Source organism: Tinamus guttatus, unplaced genomic scaffold, assembly GCF_059628265.1.
Source record: "Tinamus guttatus ecotype Peru unplaced genomic scaffold, ASM5962826v1 Tinamus_guttatus_pri_ptg000599l, whole genome shotgun sequence".
Taxonomy (NCBI): Eukaryota; Metazoa; Chordata; class Aves; order Tinamiformes; family Tinamidae; genus Tinamus; species Tinamus guttatus.
The window spans coordinates 1,207,222-1,234,075 of record NW_028289133.1 but is presented as its reverse complement, the minus strand read 5'-3'; the positions used below and the strand labels follow the sequence as shown (position 1 = coordinate 1,234,075).

Genomic DNA, 26,854 nt, shown 5'->3' with positions numbered 1-26,854 from the left:
CTTAGAATTAGGAAAAGTTGCACAATCATGGCCAAAAAGTGCAACTTCTCTCAACACAGCATTGTCTTCCTCCTTCAGCACTACATTTCCACCAGGTCTTTCGAATCAACGTTCTTTACACACCTTCACTCCACCGAAGACATCATGTGAGTCCGTATGGAATGAGAGCAACTCATGAGAGGTAATTTTTGCACATGTGAGAGAACATGAGGTTCATATTCTCACATACAACCAATTGTTTGCTCAATGACATGGTAGTCAATGCCAACTTATAATTTATTTTATTTATAGTTTATTTTCTAGGAAAAAACAAATAAACAAATAATTAAAAAATGACAGGAAGAATCTTTGTTGCCCTTTCTCAGTGAATTCTGAATTCTTTTTTTAAAAAATGGAAGAATTAAATCCATTACTCTTGTCAATTCGGATAGGGAATGAATTAGTGGTAGTAATTAATAGATACTACATACTTATAAACTTGTTGTTTTCCTCCCATACTGCCCACATTCTCATTCTATGAAAGGCCATTTAATTTGTCCATGCTTGACAACAGATCTGTTTGCAGTTCACTTACTAATCAGTTTCCTGGAAGTGTTAAAAGCTCAGTTAAGTATATGGAATAGGGCTGGAAGGGACTCTGAGATATCAACCAAGTCACAGTCTGGCCCCAGGTAGTCTTGGTCACCATTCCCATAAATGTTTTTCTGCTCTTTTTCAAAAGACCTCCAAAGATGGAGACTCCACATTTTCTTCATTTTTTTTTTTTTTTGCAGGTCTTTACTGATCGCACTGTGAGAATTTTCCTGACATTTCCTCCAAAACTTTCCTCTAGTAGTTTTAGCCATTGACTTCTTGTTTCGGCCAACTTTTCACTTAAAAATGAAGCAAAATTTCTTCAGATGAAAAATATAAAAGCCTTTATTATGGATTCCAGATGACAACTAGCTTTGGAATTTAATGTTTATTCCATTCATCTATTGATGTTATGTCCAAAACAGAGAAATCAAAGGACACCAGGAAATGGTTGAGGATTGAAGATGTCTGATGGACTGTGCTAGAAATTAAAAAAATGCTCTTTTGTAGAACTGCTAAGAAATGGGGAGATATTTTAAAGAACATTTTAATCCCCCTTTTGGATTAAAAAAAAAAAGAATTAAAATTTAAGTGTATTTTTTGGTAATTTGTTGTGGTACAATGGGCAGTCAATGATGGGTATTAGACAGTAGATAATCAATGGACAAGATCATCAAATAATAATTCAAAATTGTTCCAAAGGAGGACTTTTGTAAACTACCAGAACAAAAAAGTCATTCTCAATACTTAACTATATGATAATTAGCAGCCAGGTCATTGAATTGCAGCTTGATTTTTTCAAAACAAGCATATGGAAGGGAAACATTTTTACACATAAATAAAAGAATGAAACAAAATAACATTAGGCTAACTCTTGGCCGTCATGAAGACAAAGACAATGAAAGCACGTGATCCCTCCATTTTAACCTATATTTTTCAATAACCAGTTGCCCTTCGGAAAAGCTAAGTAGCCTGGATCATTCCTACATATCATGTTTTTAATTTTTTTTTTTTCCTATTTCTGTCCAAGAACATTTTCATTTTTTCCCTCCTTAAGATAGGTTTTAAATACAGGACTGAAATGCCAAAATGTGTTTCTGAAAACATCATCTGACATTCCCTAGGTAGCCGCAAGGCATATTTTCAGGTTTGTTTTAGCAGTTTTTGCCATCTCTTAAAACTTGCCATGGGTTCTTCAACCAGGGCTGACTTTTCCATTATCCTGACAGTATTTACGGGATACAGTGAGGGGGACCAGGAAGTGTATTTGCTTGGGGGGACAAAATGCTTATTCCTAGCTCCCTGCTCCAGTTTTCTGTCATGCCCACAAATAGCTATGGCGAGGAATAGGCAGCCCAAAGAAAGTCATGAGGAGAGAGGAAAGAGGCACTGAAGCTAACACTGTGGTCAAAAAAAAAAAAGAAAAAAGAAAAAAAAGAAAAAGAGAGAGAGAGAAACTGTATGTGAATCAATCGCCTTAGTGCCAAAGTGGAAAATTTATCCCAGTGGAAATAAAATCAATCAAGCACGCTGGTACAATCCCCAAGTACACAAGTGCTTAGACATGTTTGACTCAATATAGCTTGATCACAAGCTAATGATGTGGTTTGTGCAGGTTTTTTTTTTTTTTTGAAATGACTTTTCTTAAACAGCTTTTTTTTATTAAAATCCATCTGCTCATTTCATACAAGGTGCAAGTAAAATGGTCATCATCTTGCACTGTGTTTCTGAGAAAAAATATATAATTTTGGCTTTGCACATTTTTAATCTTCAATATTTTGTTACTAATGCAAGGCCCTATTTCTAAAATTCTTCAGAGCTTTGAATTGTCTAAAGTTCTCTGGTTTCAAACATTGCCTTTTCCCTGAGAAACTAAATATTTAGCTGTCACGTCTGCACAACAAAATTGTCTATTCTTGGAGTTGTGGTTAAAGGACTTGGGCCCAGCCTTCCTCCCCCATTCCTCCCACACCTTCCCTCTGAATTTCAATAGCTTTAAAGAATTGTCATGGCAATAAGAGCCCCTGGAGACAATCTAGAAGACTGAAGTTTCCCATTTATTCAAAAGAAGATTTGCCTTCAGTATTGCAACTTCAGCATGATGGTACGTGCCTATGGATTTGGCCTTGGTCAACCTCAGAAGAAATTAGTCCCATCTCCATTTTCACTTAGTTTTGTCCTTTTTTATGTGAATACCTTCAGGACAAAATTTTATTATGTCAAAGTAAGTCTTTGGTACCTTTTCCCGGTCATAATCCCTCACAGATATGAAGTAACAACAGTACCATCTCAAAAAGATTGACTACTTGGCTCAAATTATTTGCTTTTACCTTTGGAAGCTCCCTGTTTTCTAAGAGGGTGCCAATAAAATAAGTGTTACTGTCTTTTTTAAGTAAAATTATAAAACTGTAAAATACTTGTTTGTGGCATTAGAGATTCTTTCAATTTTCCAGTGTTATGAGCCAGCTTAACCTCATTAATTGCTGCGGAAACGCTCTTCAGAAATAGTGGGCCATATCATGCTGTTTAATATTTCATTCTGGTGGTGAAATTTAGCTGCTTCTCAAACACATGGGGCTCAAGAGTCAGGCAGGGTCTAACCTTGATTGTTGGAAGAGGCAGTTCCGTCTCCCGTACAAACTTCATGTCGTGTTAAGTATCATGGTCAAGATATCAGAAGACGTGTTTGAGACTTGCTTAAGGCAAATGAGATGTGTATTAATGACTGCTGAGTCCTAAAGGCTAAGAAGAGACAAAGATAGCCTAGAGTAATTATACCCTTGTTTTTGAGGGCTTGTGAAATTTAACTACTCTGTCCAATGAGGTCATCTGACTTTGGTAGAATATTTTTATTTTCTTCTTTCACGGTATCACAGCCCTCAGCAGCCAAATAGGTTGAACTGGATCCTACCAAACCATGTAGATTTCCACAGACATTCTTCAAAAATTATTTAAACAAAAGAAAAAGTGCATTGAATGAATCGCTCTGTAACTTCCCTTCTTGACACAGTAAAGGGGGGTCTTGCTGACAGAAGTGGTTGAAAAGAAGTGTTCTAGAGCACTTTGGTTAGGTTATTCTATATGTAGAACAAAGACTGCAGAAACAGGACTGAGGGGTGAGATGAGGCAACAAACTGCCATGAAAATAGATAAAATACTTTACAAATTAAACAAGTTGGTAACACAAGCTCATCTAAACCATTCTGCAATGAGCAGTAACTGAATCCTTGAGAGAACTGCGCAAATGTCGGACTCTCATCCTGGAAGAACATATGAGGAGAAGCACATGTTCTTCCCTGTAAGTTTGATCTTTCCTCTGCAGTTCTGCTATCTCAAAGGCAACCTGCCAAAACTGGAAGAACGTGGCAGAGAAGATGCATGCACTAAGGAATACATTGATCAATGAGGTCAAAACAAGTGGAGAGAAAATATAATAGTTACTGATATGTTGGTTGCTTGTATTCAGTGGAAGTGAAACTGCAAACGTGGTGATATTCCAGACTGAAAAGACTTGAATAGAACATATAGGAAGTGATAATTTGTCTGTGTCTGTGGTTTACTGGTCCTTCAGATGCTCTTTTTGGTGAAGCTAAGAACCTCCAAGTTACATAAATTATAAGGGATTTTTTTTTCCTTTGATGAACAAATAGTCATTTTTAAGGGGAAAAAAAGGATCATAAGCCCATTATTTTATTTTAATCATGCCCTTTTCCTTAATCACAAACAGCTGGAATTTTCACAGACCAGTGGCAGTAGGAAGGAACTCATTTTACTGGAATGTCTGCTCTGCAGAAATTGGTGGAATAGAACTGAAAAGATACAAACCCCAGGTTTTCCAAAATGACCAACAATCATGAGTGTTCCATTGTGGTAAATCTCAGCATAAGATTCTATTGTGTCAATGTTTTGTCTCTACAAAATGGAAGCCTTTTGAAATGTTTGGGTGCAAAGGACCCTTTACGTGCTCTGGTGCATCAGAAAGCAGTGGAAAGCAGTAAGCAACCCCCTTCTTTTTTATTATTAAGCATAACTTTAAGACTTCCACAATAATGAATAAACACTTACAGTTATTCAGACGTGGTTACTAAAATGGAAAATTCCAATGTGAACTCCAAAAATTTACTCTTGGACAGTCTACTTTGCTAAGACATGGACCATCCCTGTAAAATCTTGAGGTTGCTCACATGAAACTCCACGGTTTATGATTCTATTTCAAGCACTAGCCAAAATGAGTGTGTACTGTATGGCCCAGTCTGAATATATAACAGAAGCTATGGTCCCCCCAGAATGTGCCAAGAATTCCCATCGTCTTGGGAATAATCTCCCAACTCATCCATTCCTATGTTTGAACATGTAGCAAGGTCAAAAGCGTGGAAGGCAAGTTAGTCTCCGTTTAGAGACTTGTTAATATTTAGCTTCCACTTAACTGTGTTGTTACGTCACATCTGTGTAAAAAGATAAATGCTCCAGATCAGCAACTGAGTAGGAGAAAGAGAACCTGGAAAGAAGGTGAAAGATGCTAAGGAAGGCTGAAGAGGTGAAGTCTGACACTTGCTTTGGAACATGAATTGTAGTGCCTTGTACCACTGTGCCTTGTATACCTTGAGTCTTGCCGTGCTTGTAAGTAATCACATGAAATATCTGTTTAATTTATTTTTTTCAGTAATTGCACAATTTCTTCTTGGAGCAGATGGTCAGATAGAGCTCTTCTTTGCATAACTATCTTTTCTCTTTGTTTGCTTTGGATTTCTGTTAAACAAAACAAGATGCGGTGTAAAGTATGAACAGCAGCAGAAGTGACACATGCTGCAGGATCTGTGCACTAATGTATTGCTTGGCTTTCGTATCACACATTCATTAAGGGGAAACAATATTCTTGGCGTTTTTATGTAGGCTTTTAAAGATAGTGAGAAAGAAGAGCAGCTGAGCTTGTGAAGGGGTTTTTCTCAAGCAAATGAAATCTTAGTAGTTCTTAGCAGTTACCATTTCATTTTTTTTTTTAATGGTAGCAATAGCATTATTTAATATGTGAGCAGCTGAGATGCTACTGGTGACAAATGAGTTGAGCCCACAGGGAATCTCAAACCAGAATTAGGAAAGTCCTGTAACTTTCCCTAGAAATAGCCCCTAGAAATCCTGCTGATATTTTGCTACTTCAGGCAAAGATGAGTGAACCAGATTTCAGGATCCCACCAATGTCAGGGAAAGTGTGTGAAAAGCCTTTTTTTTTTTTTTTTTGGTGTGTGAGCAATGACATTTTCACCATGTTTCTCTTATGATCCTTTTGCTATATCCTTTCCTCTTCCCTGGGAATCATAACAGAGAGACTCTTCTCCAAAGGATCCTTTTGTGAGGGGATTGCACAGCAGCCAGTTCTCTATAGGTCAAGAGAAACACAATGTTGTAAAGGAACTGAAAATGCTTTTAACTGGCCTGGGGCTATGGTTGCAGTGTGATCACAGAAGTACCATTGCTCATGAGCAGAACATCATTATGCAGTGTGACCACTTAATAATATTACTGAAAATGTCTGTAGGAACCTGTCCCATCTACTCTAAGACGGATTTCTTCTACAAAATCACACTGCTTATGGCAGGATCAAAAGCCAGAGATTTATATATAAGTGAATCATATAAATCTCCTATGTGCATTTACATATTTTATTATAGCTGAGGATAAGCAGACAACTGTTATTTTGACTAGAAAATGATGGAAAAAGTCATCTGATTTCATTGTTGGTGTAATTTAATAGTATAAATTAATAGCTTTCCCTGGAAGAGATGAAATCTACTTTTGGAAAGGGTTTGAATGCTTAAGAGGCTGACTTTCAGTTCCTTTAAATTCAGCTTTTTCATTTTATTGATTTTATTTTGTTCTTTTTTTTTTTTTTTTTTTTTTTGCTTTCTTTGCTTGTGTGGTAATTACTGTAGCGTGAAAAGAATGCAAATGACATGAGAGAAAATGGAAGAAAAGTGACATTCAAGTAAGATTTTTTTATGATGCTATGAAAACACCCAGAATACTTAAGAAAATAAGTTCTCTTTCCAACGTGTGGTTTTTATTCCCATCTTAAGAGCATGGTCTGGATGTTTGTTTTTAATGGCTCAAAAAATATTTTCTGACCAGCGCTCTGACAAGACTAAAGATTGGATGGATGCTAACCCACAGCTCCATTTAATACGGTAACTAACAGATGCAGCAACTGCAAATGCATCTTCTATTTGGAATATACCATTGCTTACTTCACTTGCAGTTTTGGTCTTAGATATCCACAAGAAGTTTCTTGTATATCACCCTTTGGGAAGAGCATCTCAAGAAAGGTGGGCAGTGGGGACAGCACCAGGCATTCTGCATGGATCAGCAGGGCTAGACAGGGCCAGGGAGGCCCTTTAATGCCTAAGAGCAGCTCAGTTGGGGTAATTTCTGCTGAAACCATCCTTCCTTTATCATATCAATTCCCCTTTCTGTTCTTTAATCTGGAAAGCACTTCGTCATGCTGGTGGGAACGTTGTGAAGATTTAACTGACATTTCTACATAACAAAAATTCTCTGGGATGTTTTCAGGGAGTTTATTGCTCAGTTTGGTGTGACCTGCTGGATTGCTATGGGTGCTCTGAGTATGCAAACTGGTTGGAAAATCAGGGACCTATAAGAGGCCCCACAATATCCTGTCAATGATGATAAATCAGTAGGTAACAAGAAATACCTAACATGGATATAGATAGAAAAGAGCCTCAATGGGAATAGAATAAATCTTTTCAGATTATTTTGCCTACAGTCAGTCATAGCAGTGTTGTTCAAGCAATAATGACTTGAATATAAACTGTGAGAGCATCTCTTAAGTTTAGGGCTTCATGGAGGAGGAAGAAATAATTTAAACCCTGGCGCTTGATCAGCCTCACCTTTTTCTTTCAGATGCTTGAGTTCAAGCATTCTTACCAGTCTGGAGACCTAGTAAGAAAAAAAAAAAAAAAAAAAATCTGGACTAGTGAGCAAGCCAAATTCTTTGTTTTTGCCATGAACATTTCAGTGAGTAAAGACCGTTTACACAGGCAAAATGAACTTTTTTTTTTTCTTTTTTTCCCCAAGAGAAATAATTTAGGATCATACAAATGGCTACATTTCCTGTCTGCTAAGATTTTTCTGGATGATTGCAGTAGCGGGAAGATCACCAGCAAAATCTCCGCTGAGATTTTTCTGGATCTCCAAAATATAAATGGGATGACTCTCTTTCTTTCTTTCTTTTCTTTTCTTTTTCTTTTTTTTTTTTTAAGAAAAAAAAAACTTCTTTTTGCAACAGTTTCCATATACAAAGGAAAAGGGAAATGAGCTTCTCAGCATAGATGACTTTCCTTGCCCAGGATGAGTATCAGGAGAGGAAGAATGGTGTGAATATCAGGAGAGGAAGTGTTGGCATGAAAAGATCTATTAGACAAAGTTGTCTAGCAGTTTAGCAGGAACACCTCAAACTGAAGTAGCAGGGAAGCAGAAAACCTCTTTGAAATAAGTATATGTGGATACATGGCGTTTCTAACCACCAGGTCCCAGGTCAGTGAATCCAATACTCTCCTAAGGAGCAGGCTGGAAGCCTAGCATTAGCCAGCAAGTAGTTCAAATGATTTGCAGATCAGCACGGGATAAGGATGTTAACATGGGCGGGGGGGAAACACTGGCTTGCTAGAACCATTATATTCTGTCCTCTGAATGACCTGAAGGCAAGATATTTACTCCCTCAAATCCCTAAATATTAATTGTACTCATGTGGAACAAAACTGAGCCATATGCCAGCCACCTGTTCACCATGCAGCTCCTATCCCGGTTTTATTTCCTCTTGTGCATATGTTTGTATATCCATATACACATATAGACATAGGCACACTAGGATGAGAGGCAGTAGCTACTGAGCAAGGCACACAATGCTTGCTTTGTGCTCTCTCCCATGGCAATCTGAATCCCTTCAAGTTCTCTTGTGGTTTCCATGTAAGCAATGTCAATTTGCTTGTTATATTAAAATCTAATCTAATTATTATACAACCGTATTATTATTATTATTATATTGCATTTGTCAGTTGCATGTCATTTTTTTTTCTCCGCACTAAATCAGCAATTGTCATTGGTCAGTTTTGCCTCAAGAAATGGAATTTCTATATCCCAAGTATAGAAAGGCAAGTAGCAGAAGAAGGAGAACTGATTCTGGAGTGAATGGTGGAAGGGTCCATTCAGAAGGCAATTTTTGCATTAAGCATATATGGTTCCAAGGCATTGCTTCATCAGAGGTTAGCATGGGCATGTCCTATGCCAAGGAGCAGGAGGACTCCATAGCATGTCCTTCGGTATCGATTCCTTTATCATTAGGAGAAGATGATTCTAAGTGTGCTTTCGTTTCCTGGCACCACACTTAGGAGAGACTAAAGTAATGGCATAAATGAGGCTTGCACTAAAACCTAGGCTTCAGGAAATTCTTCAAAGTCTTACAATACAAACAAAGAAATCTTGTGAACTTTCCAGAATGGATCCTTAGCTCCGTTCTCTAACACCTATGCCTAAAAAGATCTGCTCTGATATAAATCAGCATAGTTCAGATGCTTTTGGCAGAGTTCAGCAGGATGCAACAGCTGAAAACATTCTACATTTTTTGAGGAAATAGTGTCTGTCAGCTGGCAGAGCTATGTGGCATTTTCACTGCTAAACCTTACATCAGTGCTCTACGATTTTAGTGCAGCATTTTTAGCTGAGGACACATGGATGTGGACTTAACGGCTCATGAGATCCTTTGCAAATCTTTATTCCTAATCACCTTAAAATCTTCGCTCTAGGTTGCTGGGAATGTTCATCCAGAATGTGATTTTATAACTGAGCTGAAGAAAAAGGAAGTTGAATGTTTAAAGGACGCAGAAAAACATGGAAATGCAACACCAGGTATGCATGAGTGATGACTGAAAAGAGCGATGAAGTGAGACCCCACTAGAGTCAGGATACAGGAATTTAGCAATGTGCACTCCTCTGCTACGAAACATGGAATGTGCTCTGTGTATAAGTCAAAGAATTTGAATGTGAAAGAGTTTAAATGCTTTATTTACTGTCCCACCAGATCCTGGTGATCTGGTCAGCTCTTAGTCTATTTCCCTTTCCTCCATTCCTGTTTTTTCTTATTTTTTTTCCCCAGTCCTTCTTCACATTCAAATATGGGCAGTCCATCCCCCACATCTTTTTGCCTTGTCCCACTCTTTCGCCTATACATCAGCTTTTCATAGCAGTGATGAAGCAGCCATATCTACCACTTCATCTAGTTTTGTAGGCTAGACCTCTTCCCTGATTTGTTGTCTTGTGTATGGTACATAAGGCAAAACCTAGAGTTTCATAAAAGATTGGGTTTTTTTTAACCAGTTACTCCAAGTCATAACAAAAGTAGATACTTGCTATCTTGTTTGGTCTTATCCAAAGCCAGCAATGTCCTCCATGTTTTACTTCTTCTGAGGTGCTTATATCAAATATAACGACATAAAATACAAAGTTCAGTGAATGGGAATAGTTCAAACTGAAAAGTTCACTGTATGTCACCTAAGAAGAGAAGGGAGAATTTTTGTGTGGAGGAGTTGTTAATAGAGACAGTCATCTTAAGAAAGATAAGTGCTAGTTTCAGCACCTTTCTGCTGCATTTATCATCTCCTTAATAAATGAGATTTTAAGAAATATTGGAAGACGTGAGCTGAAGCTGTCCAAACTCCTTCAAAACAGTTTGACTGCAAAGGCTGCTGTATTTTACTGTTATGTCTTGTTGAAGAATACAGCCTAAGCCCTGGAAGAATGACTAAGAGGTAGGAAAATTGCTATAAGGAGATGAATATACAGGTCTGGAAGGGTTTGCTGATTTCCTTCTTTTGCATTTAGGGGCATTTGGTGCACACACAGGTGCTTGTATGTGATTAAGGTCTAAGCTTCTACTGTAGTTCAGAGAGATATAACAATACATTGACTTCAATATGACTTCAGTATAACTCAGAACTATCATATTTCTCATATGAAGGTGTGCTAAACATTAAAACTAGGACAATCCCTTAGCAAGTGTCATAACTTGGTCTTTTTTCCAGTTTCCCATTCTATCCCATTTTTGCAATACAGTTCACTTATTTTGAATTTAGTGCATTATATCTAAAATATCACCCCAGTCTACGACAGGTCTAACTTAAGCAGAGTAAATAGTCCTCTGGAGGTGTTTATATCTCACTATAGATTAAAAATGAATCCTGCCATTTTTTTAAGAAATGTAACTAGTAAAGGGACAATGTTGGAAAGATAATGTTTTCATTTTAATCAAATGTAATTATATTTAAAAATGTATTTTGCTTTTTGGTTTTGAGGTTGCAAGAGAAGCTGGGATAAGCTACTGTGCTGGCCAGAAGCAGATACTGGCGAGACTCTTGCTTTACCCTGCCCAAACATCCTCTTTCACTTTATGAAGGAGCCAGGTGATGTACCAGAATGTCTGTATTCCTATTTTTTTTTGTCTCAAGTCTGGGAAACATACTTCTTAAAAGATGACTCATTGCAAATTCCTGCCCTGTGCTGAGATCAGGGCATTTCTGGAAAGATTTACATAGAAGCTGAGAGCGTTTGGCAATTCTCAGGTCTGAAGTGGTATCCAACTGAATATAATCCCATAGTCCATGATGAGACCGAGAACTGAAGAACACCAAAATCAATGGAATGTCTTCCAGTAACTTCCACAGGCTCTGGGATCAGCTTATTGGATAACATTTCTACAGAGCTTATATGCAGGGTGTCTGGGTTAGAACTTAGGCACATGTCTTAAAAAGATTTATGCTGTGCATAAGGTGGGGTGAAATGAAAGGCAGAGAAATGAAAAATGTGATCATTCTCTAAGACCAAGGTTGGTCATACAAAACAGAGTTTTGTCATTAAGTTAGCATATTTATTGGGTCAAATACTGGAAGACTGTGCAAGCTAATGTGTCTAATGTCTTTGCGGCTGCTTACTCTCCTGGTGACTTTGACCAAGAAAAAACTGCAAGCCCATAAAGGTCTAAGTTTGGCAGTTCCATCAGAAAAAGAAATGGGAAAACCTAACCTGTGCCTCACCAAACACATGCTAGTTATAAACGAGAGATGAGGAAAATCCTTTTCATCTATGCAGTTTCATTTCCTGTTCTGGATTCTCTTATTTATCCTTCATCTGACTCATAAATCTTTCTTTATATGGAAAAGGGTTACTCTCACAGAACAAACTGTTATACCAATCTCTCAAATCCTAAAAAAGAGTAAGCCCCAAGGAAGGTGGTTGTATGAGAAGATGGTGCATTAGATGGGTGGATGCTGAATGAGGCAGAAGTCTGATGGAGCAATGTTCCCAATCTTCTTCAGTAACCTCCTTGCCCTTGCTGTGAGTTCTTCCTTACCCCTTCCCAGCTCTGTCTCTGTCTCTAGAAGCCTCTCATTTCTCCGCATGGTTTATTTCCAAGTCAAAATTTAAAGTTTTGTACTTGAATACTTTATTGTCAGCATACAAAATGTCTCATTAATTCTATCAGATGCTAATGGAGATGATCCTCCCACTACTGCTTTCATGGTAACACAACTTCTCTTGGTTTTTATTTTTTATGGTCTTTGTCTCATCCTCGACAAAAACAAATGCTTCTATTTCAGCTGGGCTAGTGAGAAGGAACTGCACAAAGAAAGGCTGGTCTGACCCGTTTCCTTCCTACCATATTGCTTGTCCAGTTGAAGATGAGATTCCACTCGAAGAAGTAAGTTTGCTTAAATAAATATATGAGAGTGATTTGCTGATGTTATGGGATCCCTTTCTATTCCTGAAGACCCCTAGGGAAGGAAATTCAGTTGAAACTGAAATGTTTTTACCGAGTGTGGAATGCAATCCAAAGTTTGCTCTGGTCTCTGGAGAATCATTAGACACTTTATTATTCAGGTTTAAGAATGTAATAAATTCTATTGTAAATTCCATAGAATTATGCAACTCTGTTGAACTTGCTCACAGATATATCAGCTAAAAATGAGTCCCTAAATCTTCATAAAATATGGATTAAGGTATTTAAGACCAGTCATTTAGATGATTTTATGGCATCACAAAAGTATAGCAAATCGGTTACTTTAACACCAGTATTTCAAAATCAGCAAAATCTTAGTGCAAGAGGGGACATTGGTTTCTCATTCTGCCTTTCATAGTTTATTTTAGCTCAGCAAGGAAGCAGAAATAAAAGACATATGCTCCAAAATCCAGATCTCTGTAATGCAGATCAAAAACTGACCTAGTAGTTAAATTGAATTTTTGGACTCAATGATATTTAGTGTTTATATGTGCAGAAAAAAATTTGTGCTTGGTATAACGAGCACACAAATATACTGTGCAGATGTGCTTAGCTTGAAATAATTGCTCTTTCAGAGAAAAGAAACATATCTAAGAAGTGAATGTTGTGTCATTTGATGAAAAAAAAAAAAAACACAATCTTGTTAAATTTATGTGAAATCAGTGTTGTGAGCAGGACTTACTGTCCTCTAGCTACTTTGAAGTAAATTAGAAATAACTTAGTGGAAAGAATCAGAAAAATATACACTGAACTAAGCAGACAGAAAGGAGAGAATTAGTCCCCACAACTGGAAACGGATTTATATCATCAAACTTTAAGGAATTTAATAAATGTTACTTTCATTTTCTCTGTGTTGGGGAAGAAAGGATGGTATTTGACTTACTAATAAAATCAAAAGTGAAATGTAGTCTTCAAAGAGAGGTGGTGCAAAGATCCAGTGTTAGACTAGAAAAATAATTTTTATTTCATATTTGATGAAGACCATTGAACTTGCTGCAGAGAGCTTAGTTCATATGGCACTGGAGATATTTGTCTTCCCACTGTTTTTTGTACTGGTTGCTATCGTGCTGTTTAACTTCCTTTCTAGTCCCTGAGCGAGAGTACCTGCTACCTTCTGTAAATAAACACTGCTGAAATGTAACTCTTGACTTTTTTCCCCCTTTCTTTTATTGCTTCCTTGCATTTCTGGTACAAAAACAATCATAAATGAGTCTGCCGAGTTTTTTGGCAGTAGCCCACATTTTATATCTATTTTTTTCCAAAGATTTCCAGGTTTGTATTAACAATTAAACAGTCCCGTAACCACACTATGGCTCTTTTTATTACTTTAGGCTCATCTGCTCAGACTTACTTACTTACTTATCTGCTCAGGCTGCTTACTTTTAAATACATAGAGTAAGTGAAATAAATCCTAGAAAATATTAGCCTTATAATGACATAGGTAATGGTTAAGACCCAAAACAAGTATCTGTTCTTACCCACAGTGCACTGCATAATGATATGGATGTTAAGATATAGAAAGTACAGACGAAAGGGAAAGATTTGGACCGAATTTTCATTCCAGATCTGCAGCTTATGTCTTATACCTTCTATTTATTTCCTCTTTCCTTGGGTGGTGATTGACTTTTTGACTAAGCAAAAGTTAAGTTTGGGAGTAAGGTTGAAAGGGGAAAAAAGACAAACCTCATAATAAAACAGAAAAATAATAGAAAATGCAAAAGAATAGGTGAACAAGGTTGTAAGTAAGGTAGCAGAATGAAGCAAAGTGGAGAGGCATAAAGAAAGACTGATGCAGCATTTTGTATTTATCGTGCATCCAACTGTAAAAAGGAACATCTGTTATGGAGAAAGCATGGTGTGAAGTGCCATATCCATTGAAATGTATAAGAGTATTTTCAATGTCTTTGTGGAATATGGGCTTAGATTTTAAGGATCTTATGAATGAGCTTGAAACTATTCTAAATCTAGTCAAATCATGCCAGGTCCTTGCATCCATAGAATGGGTGTTCATTAAAAGTCAAAAAAGTTTGATTTCTGTTGAATTTTGCTTTGGGATTAAAGGAGGTAAGAAGACAGTCAGGGATGTGAACAGTCTGTAAGCACCACCCAAAATAAGACTGTTTTAATCAGTAAAACAGCTTTCATTTGTCTGCATCTATGTCACAATTCATTCTTTTTTTTTTATAGCAATCCTACTTTTCTACTATAAAGATCATCTATACTGTAGGATACAGTATATCTATCACCTCACTTACTATTGCTGTGACAGTTCTTATCACATTCAGGTATGTAGAGTTATCCTCTAGCATTAATTCATTCAGTAGTCCATCAATCATGTGAGACAACATTAGACATGACAAATTAGTATAGATAGAAATGTAGAAGAATAAAACTAAAATGGATAGACAATATCAGCTAAATAAAACTAAACTGAGGTTAAATATTAAAGGTGATGATCAGTGAAAGTCAGAAATAAAAAGAATTGGAGCTGTGAAATAAATCCAGATTTTCTATTGACAGAGGTCAGAAACTCGCTTTGTTCTTAAATAACCAATATATATTCATTTGCTTTAGCTGGAATGAAGAACACTTTTGGCGAACCAAGTGTGCTTGTCTTGTATTGGTTCATTAGATTTTATACCAATGAGAAGATTAAAAAAAAAAAAAATCCCCATTCTGAGTCAATGTCCCAATGGTACTGGGTGTATGAACATTAATTATTTATTCCCAAGGCATGTTTCGAAAGTTGGGATCTGAATTTGGTTAAGCTGGTATGATTTCTGGGCCATTAAACTATCAACTGACATTAAACTATTAAACTGTAAGGCATTTTCAGGTATTAATTAGGGGGGTTGGAGTAACATACTTGCTTATTATCACTTTTACTGTGGATGTCATGTTTGCTGTCATGAAGCGTTTCTTTTATTAATAATTTTTTGTCTCTTGTAACTGTTTATAGAGTAGAACTTTGAGTTTTACTATTATGTTGTGAAAATCAGGTTTCCCTGGGGAAAGTTTCTTGACCTCTGTGGCTCCTTGCTCATGTCTGGAAGTCAACAGATATGTTCATTGACAGCCACTTTGACCTTGCAAAAACAAACCAAGTCGAAGAATTGGAAAGAAAGAAACAATGGTCAGAGAGAGACTCACAAATGGACAGGAAAGAGTTATGGCTCAACAATGGGACTGGTATTTCAGCTCAGCAACAAATTTCTTCACACTGTAAACTAGCTTTAAGATTAAGTGACCCTGAGTTTATCAGAAGTGGAGTGGATTCAGCTTTTATTAAGATTCAATTATCATTTTAACATTAAATGAAGACATAGAGTTGAAGCTCTTCCAAAAATCTGTATTTAACAAAAGATAGAAAAAATAATCTTAACTAACTAAAGGTAAGAATTTACAATATATGTGCTAACTTAGTTTAAAGCAGTGATCTGCATTCATTTAATTCATAAAAGTAATTCTAGTAAACTAGTGTCCTTTACTTCTAGATAAGGCTGTCTACGTAGTGACTTAAAGCAATTTCAGTTACCCATGGGATTTTGCAGTGTAGACAATCTTGTTCCATTCGAAGAGAAAACTGCCCAAAATGACCAAAGACAACCCTGCTCCAGTATACCAAACATGAACTAAAACTGGGATTCTTGGAAGCTGTTAGACCAGAAATATTAAGGGAGCCTGACATCACCTAAGAAGAGAGGAGATTTAGAAGTAAACAGTGGATGAAGTTCCTATCGACCAAGGACAGCTCAATGCATAAAAATTTTCTTTCTAGATGTGTCTGGAGGCATCTGAAGTGAAACAGGGTCTTGATGCACATTTGAACTAATGTCAAATGAGCAAAATGAATGAATGAATTCAGAATGAATTTCTTCTTTTCATCCAGGAGGCTTCGCTGTCCCAGAAATTATATCCACATACAGCTCTTTTTTACTTTTATCTTAAAAGCTATTGCCATTTTCATTAAGGATGCTGTCCTTTTCCAAGAGGAGGACATTGACCATTGTAGACTCTCTACGGTAAGCACATGAGAAGCCCGGTACTGTGGTGACATATTGCCAACATATGACTTCATTTTTCATTATTGTTTTTTTGTATATTTTAATATTTTAGTGTGATATCCACCACTAAATCATCCTTTTATGCAGTACTTTTAACCTGCATGTATTCGGATCTCATGCCTTTCTATGCTCTGAATGCACTTGATTTGAAGAACATAGCTATATTTCTAGCATAAAGATCTAAAGCAAAGTCCAGTGGAGGATGCAAGCTACTATGATGATTAAAGCTTCATTTTTCAGAAAGCCACCTTAAAGCTGAATATCTTTTTTTTTTTTTTTTTTTTTTAATGCGTATGTAACTATGAGAATTTGCTCTGTGTCTATCTCAGGCAGAGTTAAAAATGCTTAATTCATTTGCAGATCAATCACACTTCCACGTGTAACGTAAAAACTTTGCCTTTCCTATTCCCTAGACTGAATGCAAGATCTCAGTTGTTTTCTGTCACTACTTTGTGATGACCAACTTCATGTGGCTGCTAGTAGAGGCTCTTTACCTAAACTGTCTCCTGCTATCATCCCTTTCTCAGGGAAGAAGATATTTTTGGTGGCTTGTTCTGTTTGGCTGGGGTAAGTAAGGGTTTGAAATGATATTAGAAAGAACAAGATATTCGAAAACTCTTTATCCATCTCATAAAAACATCAGATGTGGAATCTAGCCTGCCTAATTTCTTGGTTTTTACTTTTACACACTTGGTAGTGAGAAACAATGAAATCTTTTAAAACTAAGTATATTTGAGGCTCCACAGAGAGAGATCTGCTTCCTTAATTTGTATACCTTGTTCTCTGCACAGAGGATCTCTCTTAAGCATGTGTGAGGTGAACTTCACAGAGGAGTTCTCTGTCGAACTAACAGGAAAGCCTTTTGATATAGCTAGCTGTATAGCTGGCATCATTGCAGGGTTGCATGGTCATTTCATGAATAAAACACGCAGGCCACAAAGGGTAATCCCAGTTCTGGAAATGGGTGATCTCTATCACCACAGGAAGGTTGCAGTGGACAAGATTTGGATTAATTGATGAATACAGAAAGCTATAGTTTTGTTTTTTTCTATTTGGTTTTTCCTTTTGTCTGGCAGGTTTCCCAACACTTTTCACGCTTATATGGATATTAGCAAAATTCTACTTTGAAGACACAGCGTAAGTCACTTCATACACTGTTCCATCTTCCTGTGCTCTACTTTTAAGGCAACGGCACATTCTTTTTCCCTCCCTGGATCCCTAACATGAAGTTCTGCAGACTTAATCTGCAGAAATATGAGTGATTAACGAAAAAAAAAAAAAAAGATAATGAAGACTCATGCCATTTTAATGACATATAAATAGTATCTATTACCTTCAACCACTTTGCCTACATCACCCCAGCATTGAGAGTTCTAAATTTCCACCCTCTGCAGACCTAAGGAATCTCCATTAGAGTGTGTGATGGTGTAGCTACAACTACGGAGGACATCCTTCCAGGAACCTCAGGCATTTCTTTGTGCTACAGGAAAACAAAGAGATTTCAGTGAGATAAACAGAGTAAGAAAGCAAAATTTGAGGAACTCCTGGTATGAAATACCTTCTGGTGGTTCTGAAGCCTGGAATGTTCACTATTTTATACAAGTAAAATATTTTGTGTCTTCAAGGAGTGGATTTTAAGAACAAAGCTATGTTTTGGTATAACTCATGGCACTACTTGTTCAAATTTTTGTCAGAACTGCTGCATCTGTAGCTGCCACTTAACACTGCAGGGTAATTTTATCTTTTTGGAAAGGATAGGAAAAGAATATGTCCTGTACAAAGCCAAGTTTAAAAAGTTGGATAGAGGGTTTATGCCTACACTGCCACAAAAAATATTATGGCATATTATATTTGCCACAAAAGTGCATCTGTTCAAAATTCTATTGCCATTGCTATGTGCTGTCTTGATTACAGTGGTTGCCTAAACCTCTTTTCTAATCTTTCTGTTATTTTCTCAGATGCTGGGATGTTAACCAGGGCTCTCCTTATTGGTGGCTAATCAAAGGACCTATTATAATTTCTGTTGGGGTATGTGGAATGCTTCTAAGCTTGTTGCATTACTTAGGCAGGAAAAAAAAAGTTTTAAAATTCAAATCTAGTTGCTGCTTGTTGATGTATTATTTACAGGAGGGAAGAATGGTAGAATTTCTATGATAAAATTGTGTTGTTAATTGCTAGATATAAAGTAAGCCAGAAAGAAAGAGAACCACTCCACAACCAAAAATTCTTCAAATAAATCTTTTTTCTTTTTTTTTTTCATATAATTGTCAGTTCAGAGGAAATTAGGCAGCCAAACCTTCCCTAAAGTGATTGGAAAAAAAAAAAAAGGTTTTAAAGACATACTTTCAAGGCCTGTGGGTTTACACTTGTAAGCAATCACAATGATAACAGCTCTTGAGCTTGACATTTATTGAATAAGCTGGTGAACCTTAAATGATTGGGTTATATGATTACTCCCACATGTCATTAAACCCAAGAGTTGTGTGGTGAAGCAGCTATTGGTTGGCCTTAAAGCAATCTGCTAAAAGATTAACTGTAGAACAAGTGTGTTAAAAAAAGCTTGTAGGGGTGAACAATTTGAACAAAGAATCTCCAATTTATTTCATGTCAATTTTCAATGTTTCAATATAGTATTGCATTTCTTTCTATCTATCTCCCCTACTTTTTACCCTACTGATGCTCATCTGACATCTATGTTTAAGGTCAAGATAATCAGAGGATTGGGAAGATGATGACTGCCTTTTTCTACTGGATTGTTGTTTGATATATTACTGAAGGCTGCGTGTGGGCATTTTTAGTGAAATGTGTACATTAACAGGACAAGTTAAACATTCGGACACACCTAATGAAGGTGTTTACACGTCTTTTGAGTATGCACACATACAAAATGTACAGGGAGAAATGTTCGGATTGTGGAAAGCTGAGCAGTTCCACTGACTTTTGTGGCATTGTACCAAACTACGAATGCAGAAAATTTGTCTCACAAGTTAGGATTGACTTTAGTTTCTCTAAAGAGTCAACAAAGAGGAATAGACAATTTGGGTATATGATTCATCCGACTTATTTATAATAGATGTCTACATTGGGAGGACATGACTCATCTCCACTCCACCCTAGACTCTATTGACTATACAGGCTGGCTCTCCATTGACTGTGAAGGAGGTCAGGGTGATCAGCTCAGATGCAGACATTTCATTGGAAATGTCTATATTTAGTCATATGAATCGTACTAAAAATTTCTAAAGATATCAGCCAGAATTTATTGCAAGAGCCGTCTTATGAAAGAGAATGAAAATGACAGGAGTTGCAAAGAAATTATGAATCACACAAGGTATTAAAAAAAAGGTTCGCTTAACAGAGTCGAAGTCTCACTCTTTCAAGTTCTGCTGTTTCTTTAAGAAGAAATGCAACATAGTAAGATGCTTGAATGCCTCTAACATGAATTCTATTAATAATCTTACACTGGTCCCACTGAACCTGCACAAATTACATAACAACTGAAAAAAAAAATTGTTGAAGAGACTCACATGAGAGTAACTGGCCTCTCCTCTCCTCTCCTCCCCTCTGCTCCCTTCTCCTCTCCTCTCCTTTTCATCCTCCTTTCATCCTTCCACAATGTTTTGAACAGGTGAATTTCATCCTATTCATCAACATCATCAGAATTTTGCTGAAAAAACTAGACCCCAGACAAATCAACTTCAATAACTCATCTCAGTACAGGTAGAGTATGGAACACAAAACAGAGTAATGGTTTTATCCATAAAAGTGTACATGTTTTTCTTTTTAAACAAAGGAAAAATACTCCCTTTGTTATAGATAGGCCTAGTTTGGCCAGGATTAAAATTCAGGAATTCTTAATCTCATCTCATTCCTCTTAAAAATAGACAAAGCATGAGATTCAATATCAGCTAATATTAACCATTGAAATATTAAGCAGTTTTATCAGTTCCATTGTCTGCCTTCTAACTATTATCAGTGGAGAGAACAGGCACACACTCACTCAATCCATATCAGATCTCTGATTTGCTCCCCAGAGGCGTCTTTGTCTGTACATTGACTATAGAGGGAGCCTGCATAGTCCTTCCTCTATATTTGATTACAGTCAGATGTTCCAGCTTTCAGTGGCTAAAAAGAAGCAAGATTTGTGTTTTCCTGAACAATAGTCTTAATTAGAAAAACAGAATGACAAAATAGAATAAGAAAAGACAAGAATGTGGTATTGCTGATTGGCAATAAGCATCATAAATCTTTTTTTCGGCTATTTTCTTATGACAATTGTTTGTCCAATGTTAGAGTCCCAAGAGATATGAACTCTGCATGTAGACTTTTAGATCCTTTTTAAATTTTTGACAATCACCTCTGCATACTGCATGTGTTGGACTTCACCCAGGAAACTAATATTACCTTACTTTTTCTCATGTCCTGCCTTAGACGTCTCTCAAGATCAACTCTGCTTTTAATTCCATTGTTTGGAACCCATTATATTGTCTTCAACTTTCTTCCGGAATACACCAGCTTGGGAGTCCGCCTTTATTTAGAGTTGTGTATTGGATCTTTTCAGGTAAATTCCTTCCAGAGACATTGATTTATTAGATTTTCTCTTTTAATCCAGTTTCTACCTGACAGCTAGTAGTGCACAGACCTTCCCCATCTTCTCTGTCAAGATCAAGCTGCTTTGAGCTGGCATTAAATCATCCAGGGTCGATCAAAGCTGGAGATCTAGACCCAATTTTATTTTTTTTTTGGCGATACATAGACGCACTAATAAAGAACAGTGCTTGACTATGTAGAAATCAGCCCCATACAGAACAGTGCCTGAGGAATGCTGTATTCTTCTACCTTCTGTGCACACAGGCAAAAAGCCTGCTGCACCTTGGATGCCCCAGCTACTCTCACTTAACACTCAGCCTGTGGACAGATTGAGGAGCTTGGTGCCAGCTAGAACAGCCAACAAACCTGCTTTGACTTACTCTCTAGACTGTTTCGTGCCTGAGGTAGAGGCAAAGGAGCAGACTGCTTCCCTTTGCTTTCCTCCCTTTTTGCTACAAATGTCTGTAGGAAATACTGCTATCAGGGGAGAACATTCCTCCTTAAATGGTTGCATGGCATCACTAGCCCTACAAGCATCACTGGAGATCCAGCAGTAGTGCCAATTTATTCCTCTTGAGAATTTAACCCGTTCTGTTTATCCTGCCACATTGGTCAATCTTGTCCAAATACACTCTGCAAAACCTAACCATCTCTTGGATTTGCCCTTCATTAAGTTAACTAACAATGTAAGGAAAAGTAAATTAAACAAAATAGTATCTGTTCGCTATGGTCCACTGTCAGAAAGGTCCACTGTCTTCACAGCATTTTCCTGGCTCATTACAGTTCAGGATATTACCAAAAATCTTCAATAAGCCATATTTTTGTTTGTATCTGATATACAACACAGACATAGAAATTGACTTAAAAGCCATATGAGAGCTGTGCATGGGATCTTCTTTATGAGATCTATGTTTCCCTGCTGATTTACACTAAGGAATTAGCTTGCAGTATGTAGTAGAGCAGACCGTACTATTGTCAGCATAACCCAAAGAGAAGTTCATTTGCCAGTTTTTGCTAATTCATATATCACCTACCAACTTTCATGAGAGAGCACTAACTAGCTGATAGTCTGGTTAATCAACTTTACTGGAGGTACATACCGAATTTCCTGTTTTGTAACAATAATCCAATTTATAATGATACTCCCTGTTTCACAAACCAAACAGTGTAAGTGGCTTTTTCAACACTCAATTATTTTCTTCTTCTGTTTGCTTGTTTTCCTTGCTCTTTAGGGGTTTATTGTAGCAGTCCTCTACTGTTTCCTGAACCAAGAGGTAAGAGAATTCTTTACAATATAACTTTCACTGGTAGATGCATGGAGTTAATAGTTAGTTTCATATAAGTGCATAATTGAAACTTCTAGCTTCACAGAACGGTCTGTCAAGATGAGAATCAATGAAATAATTGAATTTCATTACATTATCTTCATGGGAATGAAGCCATCTAGTGGATAAAGAAGATGTTACTACTTAATTCTCTTTTTCAATGAGTATTTTTATCTTTTCTGAGGGGTTTTGTGCTGCAGTGGGATTCATAAGTAGGGACTCAGAACTCATGCAGTAGGTCCAAAACCCACTGACAAACCCTGTACAAGTGCAGATCAAGTTCTAAAGATCTATGATTAAATTGGAAACAATATTTAATTTATAACAATTTTCCAGTATCAAAATACTAATCTGGTACTTTTTAATATACTTATTAAATCAGGGCAAATTATAAAACATTATAATACAGATGACTTGACTGAATTGCAGATGGCCTCAATGACCATAAAGACACAGATCAATTTATCTTCTGTATCTTAGTGTGGGATGAAACTCCAAAATTTCCCATCTCCTTACTGTATGTAAGGTAGCTTAGATGGTGTTTAAGGCTATGCTTGAGATTCATTTTTTTCAGACTAAACCACAAGCCTACTCATTTCTAACTGCTACACTGAAAAGAGAAGAGTATCCTAATACATATATACCCCCGCACCGAGTATCCCCAAGGGTTTCAAAGGTGTGTTTGGGAGGGGAACTTTGCCCGTAGATCAGAGCTAGTGACACTTAAAAGAGATTTTCCACAGGCCCAGTGTGGATGCCTGTGTTAGAACCAACTGACCTGCTCCAAGGACCAGATCTCCATTTTCCAAGATTAAAGTCTAGTGATGATTAACTGAACACAAGCAACATTAGGTAACACCTCACCAGCCTGTTAATAATTGTATTTCAGTGACAGACAACATAGCTTTACATCCAACTTGACATCCCCAAATATAGCTGTGCACGTTAGATATTTCCTTCTTATTAAACATCTGGGAAGGCAAATTTCTAATGAGAATTAAATGTGGCTTTAGAGGCTGGACTGGACCCAAGGTATGTAACTGTGAACACGTGTGCTTAGTTGCTAACAACAGAAAGCAAATGCCTCTTGACCACTGATGGCTTTCCCCTCCCAGTCTAAATAGCAAAGTAGTATTTATTATTTCTTAGCCACAAGTTGGTGAGTGCTTCAGATTATACTTTTCTAGAAACAGTTGGAAACAAGAAGATATCTCTTAGCAACAGGCAAAGAACAAGCAATGTGGAGAGGATATGTTTAGTTCTGTAGGCAGTGAGACCAATACTGGAAAAAAACAACTGTGGAGATGCTATGGAAAAATATCTGAGAAAATGTTTTACAGTGCTCGAGTTTTAGAAATCTCAAGCTTTCTTGTGAGATTTAGGAAGAGATTTATGTGATCTGAGTGTGTACAAATACATCGTAGTATGAGCACTTTGATGGGGACAAAGTTACTTCATGCCGATGGACTGAGAGTGCTGATAGTTCAGCGGAGATAGAGGGACTGAGGACTGCTAGATGGAAACTGAAATCAGTTTCCTTAATATGAAAGTGTCTTTTTCTTGTTTGTTTTTCTTTTTTTTTTTCTTTTTGGTGTGCAACAGCTCTAGCAATAACCTCAGATTTCTAGTCTGATAATCATTAAATAGGAACACAGGGCTGGGAGGACCCACCTAAAGTGAGTCTTTACTTCTTGACCATAAGACAGAAGCTCATTTGGGGTTCTTTTGAACAGCAAAAGTCCAGCTCTGAGCTAGCCAAACAAGGCTTTCTTGCTGGTGCAGAGGAATGCATGCTAAAATAGGCCAGATAAAACACTCCATGGAGGCTCCTATTTTTCTTTTTCAGTTACAAATGGAGTCCAGACTGACTAGCTCAGACTGAGATGTCTCAACTTTACCCATCTCTAGACTTCACCCACATTTTACTTCTTTCCCCTCAGTCCTCTCTCCAGTAGTGCTTGTTCACAAAATAGTGTTCTCCTTTCCTTTTGAGGTGCAAACGGAAATTGGTCGGAGATGGCGCGGTAAGAGATATGGACTCATGCCTGTGTGGAGGAGGACAAGATGGACTATGCCTTCTAGTTCTGGAATAAAAATGACAACATCCGTCTGCTAAATAGAGCTTCAAGATCTGGAGTAGTGGCATAGGAGCCTGAATGTGATTGGGGAAAAACACTTGCTGATTACAGATAAAGTTGCCTGAAAAACTTGGAGAAGGATCCACTTCTGCAAAGGTTCTGCCCACCAAATGTCTCTCAGAGGACAAATATTGCAGTGTAAGGTCACACACCGACTGGCTGATTAAAATAGCCCTTTCATCGATATACTTTGCATCATAACCACAAAAATCACCTCTTCTTGACATGCTTTCACTAATGAACCATAGAGAATAAACAGTCTAGGAAGTGGACATCACTAGTGGCCATAAGTGGCACAATAGAAGATCAGCTCTGGAAATCAGTATTCAACCCTCATGTACTAAGACTCCTGTAAGTCTTTACTGTACTATTTGGATTTTCTGGCTTGTAATGAAGTCCTACACTTCCTAAATATTTTATCATATTTTCTCCAATGCAAATTGACTACATGACTTTTTTTCTTCTACCAGTTTTATCATGATAACTTCAAAATTAACAGTACTCATTAATAACAGACATGAAGGCACACAGATATGTGAACTTCTCAGGGATCTTTTTCTCTGCTTTTTTATTTTTATTTTATTTTATTTTTGTAGTCTCCATTAAAGGCTTGGCCCCCTATCTCTAAGTTAAGAATTAGTTAATAAGTTAAGGTTAGCAAAACACTTTCCAGTGTCCTCATTTCATAGTTCAAAGGGTCGTTTTTGACTGCATTGCCGTGTCTGCAGAAAGTTGAAGTGTGAAGTAAGTATCTTCTGATATAGACATTATCATTCTAATTCCAGTCTTCTACATCCATGAGACACTTTTATTTATTTTTCTGTAAAAAAGTCCTATCTTTTCACTTGACCAAAATCTTTTCCACAATATGCTTGTTACTAAAGCCATGAGATCTATCTCCAGATTCTATTTTAAACAGGGAAAATCTTGTAAATAAGGGTGGCATCTAGTCTCACCTAAATTTGGCTACCAAAAATAAGACATTTGTCCTATTCTAGTTATCTTACCCTTCTCTAACATGAATAGGGGCAGGAATATTCAGAAAGCTCTTAATTACATCCTAAAATAAATAGAGAGTAGGAATACTCTCCTGAGCTTAAAATGGACACACAGGTTGTTAAAATCAGATGAGATGACTCCTACTGTTTGTACATTATAAACGGACTTTGGGAGTCCCCAGAAGATTTTCACTCTATTGTATCTTGCTATATTTCTAAATAAATTCCCCTCCATCATGTGCTTTTACCCATTTTTGGAGCCAGGGATGTAAGGACCACTCATTGGCATTGACACAGAGTTTCTAGTGACTGTCTTTTCACTTCTGTGTTTCTTTCTGGACAATATCTCTCAAACATAAAATCTGAAACACAATATATCAATGAATTCTAAAGATGAAGTGGTTTAACTTAAATATTGATATGTGATTTTTCAAAAAAGCCATTCTGCAAAGATGTTGGAAAAAAAAAGATATATCTGAATTATACACACTATCTACAGAAACATTGGTAGATAAAATTGTGATTTTTGTCCTGATTTTGACATATTTTTCTTCCAGAGGAATAAGATTCATTCGCTAAAGGGAAATAGATATATTCTTGCCTTGCTCCCATTATGTTTGTAGTAATAGTGAGATTTCCCCTTGATTTCATGCAGTGAGTTATTTCCAGCCCTGTGAGGAGATTTACCAGTATAAGAGTAGAGAATTTCCCTTCATGTGAACTTTCCCTTCATTAAATAAATGAAAGCAGCTCCCGATCCATTTTTCTTTAAGAAGGCTATTACTATCTGTGATGAGCTAGTCAGAGCACAGATTCAGGGCTGCACAACATTTTTAGCAATTTCAGTCTTGACTATGAAATGTTACACAATTTAAAAATTAAGTAATTTTCTTTTTTTTTCTTTTTTTTTTTTGAAAAATGAATCACATGGAATTTAGATAATATTTATCTAGACTAGCACCAGCTTTGGAACATGTGTGGATTTATTTCATAAGATTATGTTTGTGCAAAATCTGGCCTGACGCAAACAAGATTTGATAAAACTGGTATGAAAAATGTGGAGAGCAGAAACTCCTTGAACTTTGAGGATGAAATTATGCTGAGTGTGATTTGTTTTCTATTGGAGTAGGGCCAGAGAAATGGAAATTTGACCTGCAGGTCCAGTGTGTGCAAATTGCTACCTGGTTTACAATGTCATGATTAAAGCTAGAGGTAAATCAGAGCTCACAGGTGCAATGGCTGGACTGATGTAACTGCAGTCTCTAAGGAAAAAAAGAAAAAAGTGGTGAATGTTTTCTGTCAGCTTCTGTGCAACTGAAGTCAT

At 37.0% G+C, this 26,854-nt stretch overlaps 1 protein-coding gene across 2 annotated transcripts; it reads left to right on the top strand.

Annotated features, from left to right (window-relative positions):
- The first annotated feature begins 4,872 nt into the window (after positions 1-4,872).
- On the top strand, positions 4,873-24,510 carry LOC104570570 (growth hormone-releasing hormone receptor-like). Of its 2 annotated transcripts, XM_088534749.1 has the most exons (13): positions 4,873-5,193; positions 9,390-9,492; positions 10,935-11,042; positions 12,237-12,337; positions 14,603-14,700; positions 16,305-16,437; positions 16,893-17,046; positions 17,556-17,616; positions 18,438-18,507; positions 20,108-20,199; positions 20,911-21,040; positions 22,302-22,343; positions 24,388-24,510. In XM_088534749.1, exons 1-13 carry the CDS (start codon positions 5,137-5,139, stop codon positions 24,508-24,510), a joined length of 1,272 nt encoding a protein of 423 aa, XP_088390875.1. In that variant the 5' UTR covers positions 4,873-5,136. The 2 variants fall into 2 exon arrangements, with proteins under 2 accessions (XP_088390875.1, XP_088390876.1); XM_088534750.1 differs by lacking the exon at positions 10,935-11,042.
- Positions 24,511-26,854: the final 2,344 nt, after the last annotated feature.

Coding starts and splice junctions, on each gene's coding strand:
- LOC104570570 (XM_088534749.1), top strand. CDS start 5,137: ATGAATTGTAGTGCCTTGTACCACTGTGCCTTGTATACCTTGAGTCTT. Junction 16,438..16,892: donor ACCATTGTAGACTCTCTACG/GTAAGCACATGA, acceptor CCTATTCCCTAG/ACTGAATGCAAGATCTCAGT. Junction 22,344..24,387: donor ACTGTTTCCTGAACCAAGAG/GTAAGAGAATTC, acceptor TTTCCTTTTGAG/GTGCAAACGGAAATTGGTCG.